The sequence below is a fragment of the Herpailurus yagouaroundi genome, unplaced genomic scaffold (genome assembly GCF_014898765.1).
Source record: "Herpailurus yagouaroundi ecotype Mexico unplaced genomic scaffold, PumYag 215, whole genome shotgun sequence".
Lineage (NCBI taxonomy): Eukaryota > Metazoa > Chordata > Mammalia > Carnivora > Felidae > Herpailurus > Herpailurus yagouaroundi.
Genome location: NW_024412446.1, coordinates 10,135,549 through 10,149,930, shown reverse-complemented (window position 1 = coordinate 10,149,930; position 14,382 = coordinate 10,135,549). Strand labels below are relative to the sequence as shown.

At 46.7% G+C, this 14,382-nt stretch overlaps 1 protein-coding gene across 7 annotated transcripts in view; it reads left to right on the top strand.

Annotated features, from left to right (window-relative positions):
- Nucleotides 1–14,382, top strand: part of SMG6 (SMG6 nonsense mediated mRNA decay factor) — a 227,631-nt gene that overhangs the window by 108,138 nt on the left and 105,111 nt on the right. For 6 of the 7 annotated variants that reach the window (XM_040455512.1, XM_040455513.1, XM_040455514.1 and 3 more), the window contains one exon: nucleotides 8,818–9,019. In XM_040455512.1, coding sequence (XP_040311446.1) covers nucleotides 8,818–9,019 — 202 coding nt within the window. Of the gene's footprint in view, nucleotides 1–8,667; nucleotides 8,687–8,817; nucleotides 9,020–14,382 lie in introns of those variants that run through there. The other variant, XM_040455517.1, reaches the window with a different exon arrangement.

Sequence of the window (14,382 nt, the reverse complement as noted above, 5' to 3'; positions counted from 1 at the left end):
AGGCAGACCATCTGTCCCTGGAGCTTGGGCCTTCTCTGGGTCACCTCACCTCACAACCACAGGTCCCTTAGATATGGTCCACCCAGCCCCTGTTTATCCATATCCCAGCCATCAGTCCTGTTAACGCTCTTCTGTGACCCGTCTCCCTTTATCCCTCCTCCCTCTGTCACTCCCTTTGGCTTTTGTTTGGCTGAGGAAATAGAAAGCTCACGCAGGAAGTGCTGGGCCTCATTTGCTTGAGGTGCCGAGTCTGATTTCTCTTTGGATGCTGTAGCAAATGGCCCGTTGCCGGCATATGCAAGCTGCTGCCCATCTTTGGGCAAGGGCTCAATCTGCAGCTGGGCACGTGGTCCAAGCTACAGCCGTCCCCAGCTAGGCCTCACCTCTAAGGCCACAGAGAGGCAGAGGGGGTTGGGACACTTGAACAAATTTGCTTTTTCTTTTCAGACCGTTCTTCACAGGGAGAGCAGATTTGACCAAATAATAAATATTGAATCTGATTGCCTAGTAAACAAGTTCCTGGAGCAGTGGGCACCACTGATGAATCCAGTCTAGGCTGGAGCAGCCAGTGTGGTAGAGAATGGAGTCCCCTTCTGCACTGTCTCTGCAACCAGGATTAGCAGCTGGTTGTCTCTGGAATGCAAGTTTAAGCATAAAGGAGGAGCTCTTGCTGTCCTGGGGCCTGGCCACAAGGCATGGTGGTTTGAGGGCTGGGGCCTCTGTTGGACAGCGCAAACCTGGCCTGCCCACCACTGAGGGTAGTCCCACCTCATAGCTGTCAGGTGCTGGAAAAGTGGAATGAGAGTTTACTTCCCTCCTGTCCAGTTTCTCCTATAGCTGGCTAACACTCACTGAGTAAATACCATGGTGGAGAGATTGGCAAGGTATGGTGGTTCTCTTATGCTCACTGATCTTTCATACTCTGGAGCCTTTTCTTTTAAGGCCCTAGGGAATAACACACTCCAGATAGTTCTGCAGATGTCAGAACAGTAATCCCTGTGGCACTCTTAAGGTCCAGGTGCTGATCTTCATTTTGGAGGTTTTAGAAATGCACTCAAGAGACTAGGAAGGAAATGGGTTCTACCTGACATCTCTCCTTTGCATGTTTTCCTTGGTTTTTGCCTGTATTTGTTCTCTACAAAGACAGATCCATCCTTGATCCTAACATAAGGTGATCAGATAGCCTACATTTCAGTTTGCCTCTCCTCCAGAAACCCTCACTCCCAAATTATCTCCCTGACCCACTTGAACCTTTAATTAATCTAGCTCCCTTTGTTCTCTCCCTTTCTTTTCGTTGCCTTTCTTCCTTGTACAGTTAGAGAATCATTCCAAAGCTTTCTTTGGGGAATTCCAAAGCTCATCACAAGTCTCCTTGGTTCTCTCCTTTTTTGCCCATATTCCTCTTCTTTCCAGTCACATCTGCTTTCCCTAGGCAGTAGCCACCTAGCACGTATGGAACACCTCGGCTGGTGATGACACTGCAGAGTGATAAGGGCAGGATCTCAGGGCCACTTGTGCCTTCCCGCACAGTGGCATTAGTAGGTATGTGTGTTGGAGTCAGCATGTAAGTAGGTTGACTTCCCATTTGTACCTGTTAGGAGTTGTGATAGGATGGCTTTACATCCCAAGAGATTTTGGTGCAGAGGATTGTAGCAGAGTGTGGAAATTTGCCTTGGGTTGCTGTAAAAGACAGTGTAGGGTGCTTTGGTCTGTTTAGAACAGACCACAGTGTTTGGAGGGACCATCTACTTGTGGGGTGTGGGGGAGGAGTGGGGAACGTGGTTTCTGCACTAGGCCTCTTGTTAGCAGGGAGAGGTAGCTGCTCCCCACTTTACCAAGTGAGCGTGAAGTAAGCCATGACTGTCAGGTGATGGAGAGGAGCAGAGCAGCAGGCTTTCACGAGCCTAAGCATAGTGACCCCTCACATCCCAAGACCTTTGGCAAGCTAGGGCAGCGGGACAGCCTACCTCATTTCATAGTCTCTGCCGAAGCCAAATCTTCCCTCATCTTGATCTCTAGTTCTCAGTAAGTGAAAGAGTCAGGGGACTTTGAGAACATCCAAACCTAGCCCAGCTGTGGCAGTTGGTTTATTGCTTTCAGCTGGTACTTGAACCCAGGTCCTGGTCTTGGAGGCTTTCCCAGGTTTAATCCCCAGAGCTTTCTCTGCAGCTGTATGACACTGCGCTGACCCCGAATGAGGATAGGAAAATAGAACCAGTGCCAAGCCAGAGTCTCTTTTTCATTTGGAGTCTGGCTGTCTGCCCATGACCAGGGTTACATAATGGGAAACATAGCTGGGGCTCTGGAGAGCCCGCGTTTCACCAGGCTGCCCAGACCTTCGCATTCTGATGCTATATATCTTCCTAATTGTAGCTCCGATGCATTTATCACACTGTTGGATTGGAGTACTGTTAAAAAAAAAAAAAAAAAAAAATCCTCCAGAAATTCCTGGACTTGCTACTTTCCATGCCTTGTCTTGTATAGTCTACAGAGCATGCTGGAAAAGGCTTGTAGGGAGCCCTGTGAGTGCTGTCACATAGGGAGACGTGGGGATGTGTAGGGAGTATGCAGTAAGCTGATTTCCTCAGGGAGCCTACATGTGTTGACCCTGTAGATGAGATAGACATTCTTGAGTTGAAAAACAGCTAGTTCACTCACCCTCACAGGGCAGGTCTGGAATAAGAACTAATCCCAAGTCTAATCGGCACCCCTTCAAGGACGCTTAATACGTCTTCCCAAAAGGGCATTTTAGGAGGTCACTAAGTAATGGTCCATCAGCACTTCCCTGAAGGAAGTGGTGGTGACTGTGGGAAGCCCCTTTGCTACCCTGGCTCCCCACCCAGTCTCCCTGGCTCCGGGTTGGGGCGTCAGCACTACAGCCTGGCACCAGGGGGTTCCTCTTCCTCCAAGTGCTGAGTGTGAGACACACGTGATCTCTCCCACGACAGGAGTCTCTGTCCCCTCCCAACTCCTCTCACAGGACTTGTGAGAGGAAGGGGTGTTGGCCTAAGGCTCCAGTCTGACCCCAACAGGGTACAGCAGCTGACCCCAGGGAGAGTACTTTCCAGCTCTGGGCTGAGGTTATTTGGGTCCAGTGTGTGCTAAACTAAGAAGACGTGTTGGAGTGGTTACAGCTAAAAATTTAAGAGAGGCAGGAACCGTGAGAATCCGCACCAGGGAGGCCACCAAGGGCTCCACTCATGCCGTGGAGATGCTGAGGTCCCCCGGGGGCTGCTCTTTCCCAAACACACAGTGCTGATGGGTTTAACACACCATAGTGATGCAACAGAGGCTATACGTGTTGAACGTAGCTTGGGAAAAGTGCAATCAAACAAGGCGCTGACCTAGATAGAAGCTGAGGGAGGCACAGTAGAGGTACTTGAGAAATCCTGGAATGAGGTTACTGTGACCTGTCGTTGGCCATAGGGCTCCAGCTGCACTGCTTAGAACATGAAGAAGTTTGTATTCTTGGAGTAGTGCAGGGTGACTGGGCTTCAGAATTCAATTTGCCCTATTGGGCAGACTTCATTTAAGTTGGACAGTCTCCCAGGGGCCCAAGTTGACTTGTTTGTATAAAGTAGAAAGGCAGAAGGGATTATCTTTTACTGAGTCTTCTATTCTTTAGTGGTCACCTAATAAACAGCTGTTATTCTCGGAGGATGACATCTTGCTGCCCATGTCTTACCTGCTAAAACAGTGATCTCTGACAGCCTTGTCTCCTCTTCATACTGTGGTGGCATCGAAAATACACTCTAGTTCCTAATCTCAGAGAGCTGCATAGATTCCCACCACCCTCACCTCCACCTCATCCCTGAACCTGTTGAGCTACTTTAGCATTGATACCAGACAAGATCCTCAGCCCACTGAAAACAGAGTTGGCCTGACATCTCAGCTTTTAAGGGCTTCCTATGCTATTTAAGCCCAGGTACTATCCTTTTGACTCTGCCAGCCCTGTTGGATTCCTTCAGGTCCATTTCTGCTATTAGCTGATCACCGCCTGCAGTTTTCTCTGGTTGGGTGGGAAGTCCTTGGGGCTACAATGGTCTCATGTTTGCCATTGAACCCCCTGTGGAGAGTTGTGGGCTGGAACATAATGGTCCATAGGCAAACAGGTTTTTAAAGGTACATATTGCATATCTTATGAGCATGTCTCCTGTTGTGGCCTTTTGTCTTTCCCCTTTGTCTCTGTAGCCCACAGGCTTTGTCTTTTTCAGCTTCCTTGTGTCTAGTTTCTGTGCCATCTTGGCTACATCTCCAGAGCTCCTCATCCCAGGAACCAAAAGACCCAACTTGTTTCCCATCTGTACCACAACTCTGATCTTCCATAGCTCTGAAACACAATGCAGGGCTTCTTCTCACTCAACTCTTTCCGGGTTTGTTCTGCAGCTGTGGAGTTTGAATGTTAGTGTTTAAACAAGCTGGTATTACACAGGAAATGGCCACCTCCACAGGCCCCTGCAGGCTTGTAACATGGGGTCATTGTACTTGATATTAATCACCAGTCAGCCTGTTCCCCCAGTAAAAATATGAAGGGGTGTGTGAGGGCTCCGTCCTCCTTAGACTTGCCAGAAGGATGGCCTGAGCCCTGGTTGGACCTTAGCACTCCACTCTCCAAACTCTCCTTCCCTTGGCCCCGCCCCGGATGGAACTTGCAAAAAAGTTCTCACCTGACCTCTTCCCTATAAAGCTGGCAGATCTGCCTTGCTTTCTGAGTTCTAGGAAGGAGATATATTGTGGTATAACTTGCTCACCTATCTCACACCTTAACCTTTCAGGTGTTGAATGACACCTTGTGTGCCGTTCAAAACTCCAAAAGCTCAAGAACACAGAAACCTATTAGTCTGTCTGACACCAGGGCTTCTCAGTTCCTTGGACTGAAGCTGCTTTTCTAGGGCTGTATGCAGAAAACAACTTCAGCCTGAAGGGTTAATCTGATTCCCCAAGTCAATATCCCCCAAACAAGCAGCCAAGAGTGTGTGTTGGTTCATTTCTGTGAAATGTGTTTCCCCAGTCACCTGGGCTGGCCTGGGCTGCATTGTATCGGCCAGCAGCTGCACTGCACTCAAACTGACAGCTACATTAAACCTTGGAATTCTGAGGCAATAAAAAGTAAATTAACTCTTATTTTTTTCCTTTCCTGGTGGAGTAAGTGAATGCATGTCTGTAGGGAAGTGAGTGAGCCTTGGTCCTGAGTACATACCTCTAACTAGCCACTGCTGGTCTGTCCCAAGCTAGGATCTGGTGTTCAGACTCCAGCCAGGGGTCTGCTTTCCTGGTGTGTGGTGTTTCTGTGGGGTTGGGCCAGTGGGTCACCCAGCAACTGCTGATCCTTGCTCACTAATCACATTACAGCTGCTTGAGAGGTTCCCTTGCCACCATTCTGAGAGCCATAAACGGACTTGTTGGACACAGTTTCATATTCTCTGGCTGCTTTGTATCTGCTTGGTAAAGAATGCATCCTAACTTTCGTAGGATTTTGTGGGCTCTTGGAGCTTCCCCAAAATATGAGCTGGGACCAGAACAAGCCAGAGGCACTTGCCCAGGCTCATAGCATTCTAGAGGGTCTGTTCAGAACCAAAGGTTATTTGAGATTGTCTGAAAAACCTTTTGGAGAGTCATTTCCCCAGTGTTTCTAGAAGATTGGGAAAAAGCTTCTCGTAGCCACCAGAGTTTAACTTTGGGCTCCTCGGTCCAGGCTAACGTTGAACCCTTAGAACCCAAGGCATGAAGGTTGTGAGGCACTCCTAACTGGGGATAACGAGCTAGAGCAGGAAAAAGCCAAGCTTTTCCCCTTCTATTCATACAGGAAACCCTATGTTCACCCACAGAACTGACCTCTCAGCCTAGAGGCCTGGTTGAGGGTAAGCTGAGGTGATGATGCCCAGGTTCCAGGAATTACCTCATCCTTTTGCAAATATCTTAGCTTTTGAGCTCAGGCATCTCACCTAGTTTTTCTAAGTACCTCTCCCTTTTAGAACTAGTTTTCCTGCCACTCCCCTTCCCCTCCCTCTGTGGAGAGTCACCGGATGGTACATGGGTGCCTAGTCAGTGTGTTCATGTCCATGGTTCTCAGTTGAGAGAGGAGATAACCAGTGATGAAATGTGAAGTGATCTCGGGCAATCCCACTGAGATACCAGAAGAAAGCAGCTACTCAGAATCAGAGTCCAAACACAAGACCAGTCTGAATGGATCGGGACAGAAATGACCTTTCATTGAAGCATTTTGTGTATTCCCTTGGTTCTGCTTAGTCTAGCGTGGCCCTTGGGCCCCTTTTTCGTTCTGAGTTGGGAACTCAGGACACTTCCTATGTCTTTTGGCACCAGCTGCTATCTTACAAACCAGCACTGGGGTAGGAACTCTCCTCCACTTCATTTTTGCAGTGAGCCTTAAGGTCTTGGCACAAGGTGGGTGGTAATGGGCAAAAGGCAGCTGTGGGCAGGGGTCCCTTGTGGTGGCCAGCAGTCTCTGGGAGGAGTCAGTTTTGGTTTATCTGAGCCTTAGGGGACAGGGGAGCATGGTAATGAGAACCACATGGTACCACATATTTCTTCGTCTTGGATCCAAGATGGTAGGGGTGGGAGGATGAGAGAGGGATGTGGGGCCTCCCACTGTGGCAGCCGTGGGTAATTTTCTTCTGCCTCTCCCTGACTGGGGATGCTGCTGCCCACACCTCCCTACCCCCCAACTATGTCCTGAAGCAGTCGGGTCCTTGACCTGCACAGCACCAACCAAGGCCCCCAAGCCAAGAATTCAGCTGGGAGACTTTTCACCTTCTTCCTTCTCACTGTCGTCTTTCCTGTTTATTTTCCAAATTGCTGCTCTGCAGCCGAGCAGTGCCTGTTGGCCAGAGCTCACGAGCGCTGTGGGATTGGACTCAGGCAGTGGGCTCAAGTGGCCAGCAGGGCACTGGGGGAGGAAGTGGGGAGCTGGAAGAGCCTCCCTGTGCGTCTCCCATGGGCAGCGCTAACCTCGGAGGCGGCCCTGAGCAGCCCTATCACATCCGGTGCTTGTCTCTGCAGCCGGGACCGGAGGATAAACTATCAGAGCTGTGGGGCAGTGCATCATTCCTCTTATTATTTTCTTCTCTGCAGATGGGGTCGTGGAGAGTTCAGTTCCTTTTAACCCTCCAAGTTCTGTTTATTCTACAGCTGGTAGCCTCAATGCCGCGTTTCCCATTACATCACAAAGGGGCTCAGGCAGATCTCTGCACAGAAACGTGTTGCAACTGTTTATTTTTTTCCATATTTAAACATTTCTGACAGCCAAACTCAGCTGAGCCAAAAGATGGAGCTTTGTGAATGAGTCTGGTTGTCGGTGTCTGTGCAGAGAGAAGGCTTTAGAAAACTCTTGTCCCTCCAGTGATTCTTCCCAAACATGTTCTTTTTCCTGGGCAAAGCCTGTGAAGCAAGTTACTTCTGCAGTACACGTGTGTTGATTATGTGCCGTTGTGTGATTAATGGGGCTGTGTTCCGCCTGGTTCCCAGGACACTCTTGAAAACAAGATGTTTCATTTCATTGCCTTTTCCTAGTGCAGTGATTACAGTAAATAAACCAGTGCAGGCTCCTTCCACCTGGAGCCAGTCAGGGAGTCCCCACACCCTACTCCACTTTCTCCCCCAGCATCACCTTCAGTGGCATGTCCCTTGCATGCCCTCTTTTCTGCCATCTCCCAAAGGCTCCTAGTCTCCAGGAGAAACAAATTGCTTAAGGCTGAGGCCCCTCCCTAGCAGATTTGGCTCATGCGCAGTAACTCCTCTGGGAAGATTCCAGGATGTAGCTCATTCGTAGTTCTCTTTGCTTCTCGCCTCTTGCCACCCCACCTCTTGACCCTAATTGTAAAGCCTTTCATTATAATTCTCCTATGCAACTCACTCCTTTTGAAGTACAACTTAGCATCCACAGGGTGTGAAAACTGGGACAGTCCCAGGCAAACCAGAATGGTTGGTCATCCTGTGGCTAACCTTCCACAAATGAGAGAAGGGGGTGGGGGGTTGTGGGATGGCCAAGACAGCACTGATACTGGTTCGTCTGCTGGGATGCATGGGAAGCTTTACTGTCCTGGGATGCTCTTGGCAGGCCAGGAATGAGGTTTTTGTTGGTGTGTGTGTGTGTGTGTGTGTGTGTGTGTGTGTGTGTGTGTGTGTTTAATTCCAATATAATTAATATACAGTGTTAGATTAGTTTCAAGTATACAATATAGTGATTCAACAATTGTATACATTACTCAGCTCTCATCAAGATAAGTGTACTCTTAATCCCCTTCACCTATTTGTGTTTGTGTGTTTGTTTGTTTGTTTTCCTGCTTATATATAGGAAGAGATTACTAAAGCCTAATGGCGGGCGCGCGCGCGGCGCGAGAACTCACGTGACTGGCCCCTCTGGCTGTATGGGAGGAGGGGAGATTGGCGCTCTGTTACTGTCTTGTGGCATATACTTGGCTGGACAGAAGTGGGGGAATTCTGGGAGCTGCCTCAGGCCCTGGGTGTCTAGAGTGTTTGAGTAAGTGTCTCAGGCACACTGTCTGGAAAGGTGACAGGACCTGCATTAGGCAACTGATTCTCTCAATTCTTTTTCCTCTCTGGTTAGGATTTAAAAACTCCCCCTAATCAATTTCAACTTTGCATAGATGGACACTTGCCCACCAGATTGCTGCCATGGATGCAATTTTGTGCCCTAGCTTTTTGGGTAAGATTTCCTGGCAGATGCCAGCCATAGACAGCATTTGCCACCAGTACCTCTGTTCTCAGCAGTGCTTAAAATACTTTAACTGGTCCCTCTTTAGAGCTGTTCTTCTTTTCTTACCTTATTTCTCACAGGGTTGCTATGGATGTGTGGTCGATGCTGGCTGATTTCTGTAACATATTGACTGCGGTGAATCAGTCTGAGGTGCCACTGTACAAGGACCCGGACGATGACCTCACCCTTCTTATCCTGGAAGAGGATCGGCTTCTCTCGGGCTTTGTCCCCTTGCTGGCTGCCCCTCAGGACCCCTGCTACGTGGAGAAAACCTCGGATAAGGTCAGCCCCAGGCCAAACATCCCTCCCCATTCACCCCTCCTCTTAATTCTCCAGACTTTTTTATTCTTGGGAAGTTTTCTGTGCAAACGGAACATGATTAAGTCATTGAGAAGGGTGTTAAGGGAAAATATCGACCTTTTAGCCGCTGACATCCAGCTCTGTGTCCTGAAAAAAAAAAGCCCTCTCGACTTCCTTTGGTGTGTGTGTGTGCTCGCTGGCATGTTGTATATACGATCATTTCCTCACTTGTTTAAATAGTGCAGCTTGTGTTGGCAGTGCTCTCACTCGGCTCCAAATGGTTTGCATCATGCTTAAAGCACCCTCCTTCCTCCCCCCTCTCCTCCTTCCCCCCAGCCACAAAACTCTGCACTAGGAAAACAGCCAGGGCTTTTTCCCTTCTCTAAGGAGGAGAGTGATAAATAGGTGACTAGAGAGAAGCAGACACCATGTGTTAACTTACAAAAAAAGCTTTTAGGAATATGAAGCATTCCCCGCTGCCTGGTTTCTATTTTTCTTCCTCTAAAGACTGTGTTTTAACCTGAACTTTTTTCTGGTCTGTTTATAGAAAACAAAGCTCGTTGCCTGTTGCCCTGGTGGGGACTGTGGAACTCTTAGTCTCTGCTTAACAGTTGGGTCTTTGGCCAGGTGTGGAGAGTAGGGCAGTCTGCTCTGCTTCGCATTCCCACGTAGCAGTTGCCAGGCTGGGGGAGTAGCACCCGCACACCCTGGGAGCAGAGTCTCCTGTGCTGAGCCGGGGAACCCTGTGTCTGACCTCGTCACATCCTGGGGGAGAGGCCCTTGGGGAAGAGTCCTCAAACGGCTTTTTAGGTGGAAGCCTTCTGACCTAGATGAAGTATAGAGACATAGGTAAGCGTTTTCTCAGAAAATGCCAGACAGTAAAAACTAAATCCCAACCATAAACTGCGAATATGAGAGATATTGTATTGAATATAAAATATTGCTGTATTGAATATTTTAAATGTTTAAACATGTGCTTAGTAGAAAAGAGTATATGTTCATTGTAAATAAGTAAAAAAAAAATAAAATAAAATAAAAAGGGAAAAAGGAAAATTTATCTGCAGTCCTTTTACCCAGTGCTAACATCATTAACCCAGTGCATAGTTAATTTTTGCTAATCATAATCATATTTAACTTCTAGTGTATACACATACACGACTTTTTTTGTACAAAGCTAGGGGTCATTATACATACTGTTTGTAATCTGATTTTTTCCCTTTTTTAAAAAATTTTTTCTAATGTTTATTTATTTTTGAGAGAGAGGGAGACAGAGTGCGAGTGGAAGAGGGACAGTGAGAGGGAGAGATACAGAATCGGAAGCAGACTCCAGGCCCGGAGCTGTCAGCACAGAGCCCGATGCAGGGCTCGAAATCACAAGCTGGGAGATCATGACCTGAGCCGAAGTCAGACGCTTAACCTACTGAGCCACCCAGGCGCCCCTGTAATCTGGTTTTTTTCACTCAATATTTTTTACTGTATTCTTACATGGAATCATTTTTGATGATCACTTAGTATTCCTTTATATGCCAAGATTTCTTTAGCCAGTCTTTGCTTTATTGAACCAAGGGACTATTCTCAACTTCCGCCTTACTGCAAACAGTGACGTGGTTCCTTATAGCAGAATTGTTGCATAGATTGCCTTTGGTTGAATATATTGACGAATCAAAAACCCATACTTTGGGTGTGTTGGGTGACTGATAGGGATCTTGGGAATGTAGGAGCCTCTCTTTCTCAAGAAGAATACTCATTTTATGCTTTTCCAATGAAAAGTTGGAATGAAATCCTGCTCTTCCGGTTTCAGAAGGGGGTGATGATGGGGAGTTGTAGTATGTGAGGCTGAGGACAGCTAACACAATGTTTACACTTTGTGGAAGATGGTAAGTTAGAAGAGAAACTGGGTAAGCATGGCTTGGGCAGTGGGATCCTAGTATTATTGTTCTGTGATCACAAGATGAGCTGGACTCTGGAGGGTACTTTTGGGAGTCAGCTGTTGGGTTAGCTGTTTTTGGTGCAGATCAAGGAAGGAGTCCTAACCAGCTGCAGCCGTACTGACCCTTCTCTTCTCATCAACTCTCCCAGTGGTAATGTCAGTATATGATACAGCATATGATACATTGCAACATATGATAAGTATATGATCTGGCCAGAGAAGACTACAGAACCAGCAGTCCGTGCTCTCAGCCTATAGTGGTGATTTACAGGCTACCCCAGGGCAGTTGCAGCTCATGGCAGCTCGAGACTAAGATAGTCTCCACCCCAAGGACTGTGAAATAGGTATGTCAGACATAACATCTCTAAATCCATACTCTCCCCTAAATCTGGTCTTACTTTATTCTTCTCATCTTGGTAAATGGCAGCTTTGACTTTTGGGTAGCTTGTGTCAAAATTCTTGGGGTTATCCTTGACTCCTTTTTCTCACACCTCCATACCTAGTTCATCAGCAGCTCATGTCTTCTTTACCTTCAAAATAAATGCAGATACAACTCTTTCTTACCACCACACTCTAGGCTAACTCGTTACAATGCCTTCTGACTAATTTCTCGAGTTCCTCCTTCCTCCTGCTCCCCAGTCTGTTTTCAGCACCACAATTGGAATGATCTTTTTAAAACATCAGTGAGATCATGTCACTTCTTTGTTTAAAACCTTCTGATGGCTGCTGCTCTCACTGAGAGTAAAAGCCAAAGCTTTAACAACATGCTGCAACGCTCTGAATGATCTGAGACCAACTCCATCCCCCTTAACTCTGACTGCAGCTCCTGCTGCTCTCCTCCTACCTGATACACTCTAGTCACATTGGTATCCTTGCTGTTCCTCACACAAGCCAAGCACTCATGTCTAAGGGTCTTTGCGCTTGCTTTCCTCTTAACGTGTAGCACTGTGTCTGCAGAGAGCTGTGTGGCTGTAAGGGTGACACTCCCTTCTAAATGTCACCTTGTTAGAGGGTCTTCCCTAGCTACTTTGTATAAGATGTTCCCTTCCTTTGTTTACTTTTCACTCCGCCTTATTCTCCATTGCAGGGAAAAATAACAACTCTTGGATATCTAGCATGTATTGGTCCCTGGAGTAGGTGCTTGTATATAGTATTTCACGAAGTTCTCACAATAAGCCTGCCAAGTAGGTATTACCCCCTTTGATTTTTTTAAAAGAGGTGACTGAGGCTCAAGAGAAGATTGAAAACTGATGATAAACTCACACGAGGCATCTCCATGGCTGACCTAGAATATTAGTATATGGATGTGTCATCAGAGAGAATCTGTAGGAACTTTGACCATTTAGAAACCCTAAAAGATAGAGATTTTCTCCAGCTTCTAGTGGTCAATACTAAGAAACATAAAACGTCTCAAGGACTTGTCAGTAGCAGCAACATGTGCAATTTCATTGCTGGTCCAGATTGGTCACGTGTTCGGCCCCTCCTTGATGCCCATTCACCAGATACTTACTGAACGTGTCTGTATTATACTGTCTTGCACACACAACAAGAAAGATCCAGACTTGTAAGGCAAACGTCCTAGTTTGGGAGGCAGTTTGTGGCGTGTACGAAGACGTGAGAAGCAACGTAAGTTAATTTGAACCTTGTAATTAAGGAGGAACTCTTGAAATTTTGTTGAGCTGGTAGCATTCCAGTGAAGGCAGTGCTTCAGGAGCGCTGACTTAGCATTAACATATTATATTTCCTAAGCATGTCGTATGGAACTCTAGTTTTATAGGTTCTTAGTTGTTAGGTAAAAGAAAAAGAGTTTCATAATCATTTAAGTTATGGTAAAGCAATGTTAGAATCCAATACTGCAAGACTTATTGAAGCTTTTACTATAGTGTACACTGTGAGAATAGCCTTCACAGTCTTTCCCGAACTTTCTTCACCCTTAATCTTTTTTGATTTATTGAATATCTTACAGGATATATTCAGTATTCAGCCATTAAAAAAAAAAAAAAAGGTAAAAAACCTGGGTGTGGGATGAGCAAGAGGTTAGAAGACAGTTGCTATTGGGATTATCCAGAAGTAAAATAAAGAGTACAGATGAGGGTAAAAGCAGTAGAGTAGAGCTGGTTACATTTTGAGAGAAACATCATAGACGTTGAAACCAACTAGAGCCAACCGGGGCAAAGAAAGTGATCTTAGATCACTTATGTGGCTGCTAGGTGCCTAAATTCAGAAGGCTAAGTAATTTATTTACCCAAGGTCGTGGAGCTAGTAAAGCAGTGGAAGATTAGAGCCCTTCCTTTTCTTTTCTTTTTTTTTTTTTTTTTTTTAACATTTATTTATTTTTGAGACAGAGAGAGACAAAGCATGAACGGGGGAAGGTCAGAGAGAGGGAGACACAGAATCTGAAACAGGCTCCAGGCTCTGAGCTGTCAGCACAGAGCCCGACGCGGGGCTCGAACTCACAGACCGTGAGATCGTGACCTGAGCCGAAGTCGGACGCTTAACCGACTGAGCCACCCAGGCGCCCCGAGCCCTTCCTTTTCTGTTGGACTTTAAAACTTCATGTTCTGGGGTGCCTGGCTGGCTCAGTCGGTGGAGTATGCAACTCTTGATCTCAGGGTCGTGAGTTCGAATCCCACGCTGGGCATAGTGTTTACTTAAGAAAAATAAATTTAAAAAAAATTTTTTTTTCAACGTTTATTTTATTTTTGGGACAGAGAGAGACAGAGCATGAACGGGGGAGGGGCAGAGAGAGAGGGAGACACAGAATGGGAAACAGGCTCCAGGCTCTGACCCATCAGCCCAGAGCCCGACACGGGGCTCGAACTCACGGACCGCGAGATCGTGACCTGGCTGAAGTCGGACGCTTAACCGACTGCATCACCCAGGCGCCCCAAGAAAAATAAATTTAAAGAGGTGCCTGGGTAGCTCAGTAAGTTAAGTATCCAACTCTTGATTTCAGCTCAGGTCATGATCTAATGGTTCGTGAGTTTGGGCTCTGCACTGACAGTGTCTTCTGACTGACACTGACCGCCCTCCCTCTCAAAATAAGTAAATAAACTTAAAAAAAAAAAGGAATTAAAACAAATTAAAAAAAAAAAACCCTCATGTTCTAATGAATGGTTTGATGTCTAGGATTTGCTTCAAAATAATTTGTGGATAGGGGCACCTGGGTGGCTCACTTAAGTGTCCGACTCTTGATTTAGGCTGAGGTCATTATCCTAGGGTCGTGGGACCGAGCCTTATGTCAGGCTCCTTGCTGATCGAAGAGCCTGCTTAAGATTTTCTGTCTCTCTGTCTCTCTCTGTCTCTCTCTCTCTCTGCCCCTCTCCCCTGCTCGTGTTCTCTCTCTGTCTCAAATAAAATAAAATAAAATAAAATAAAATAAAATAAAATAAAATAAAATAAAATAAAATAAAAT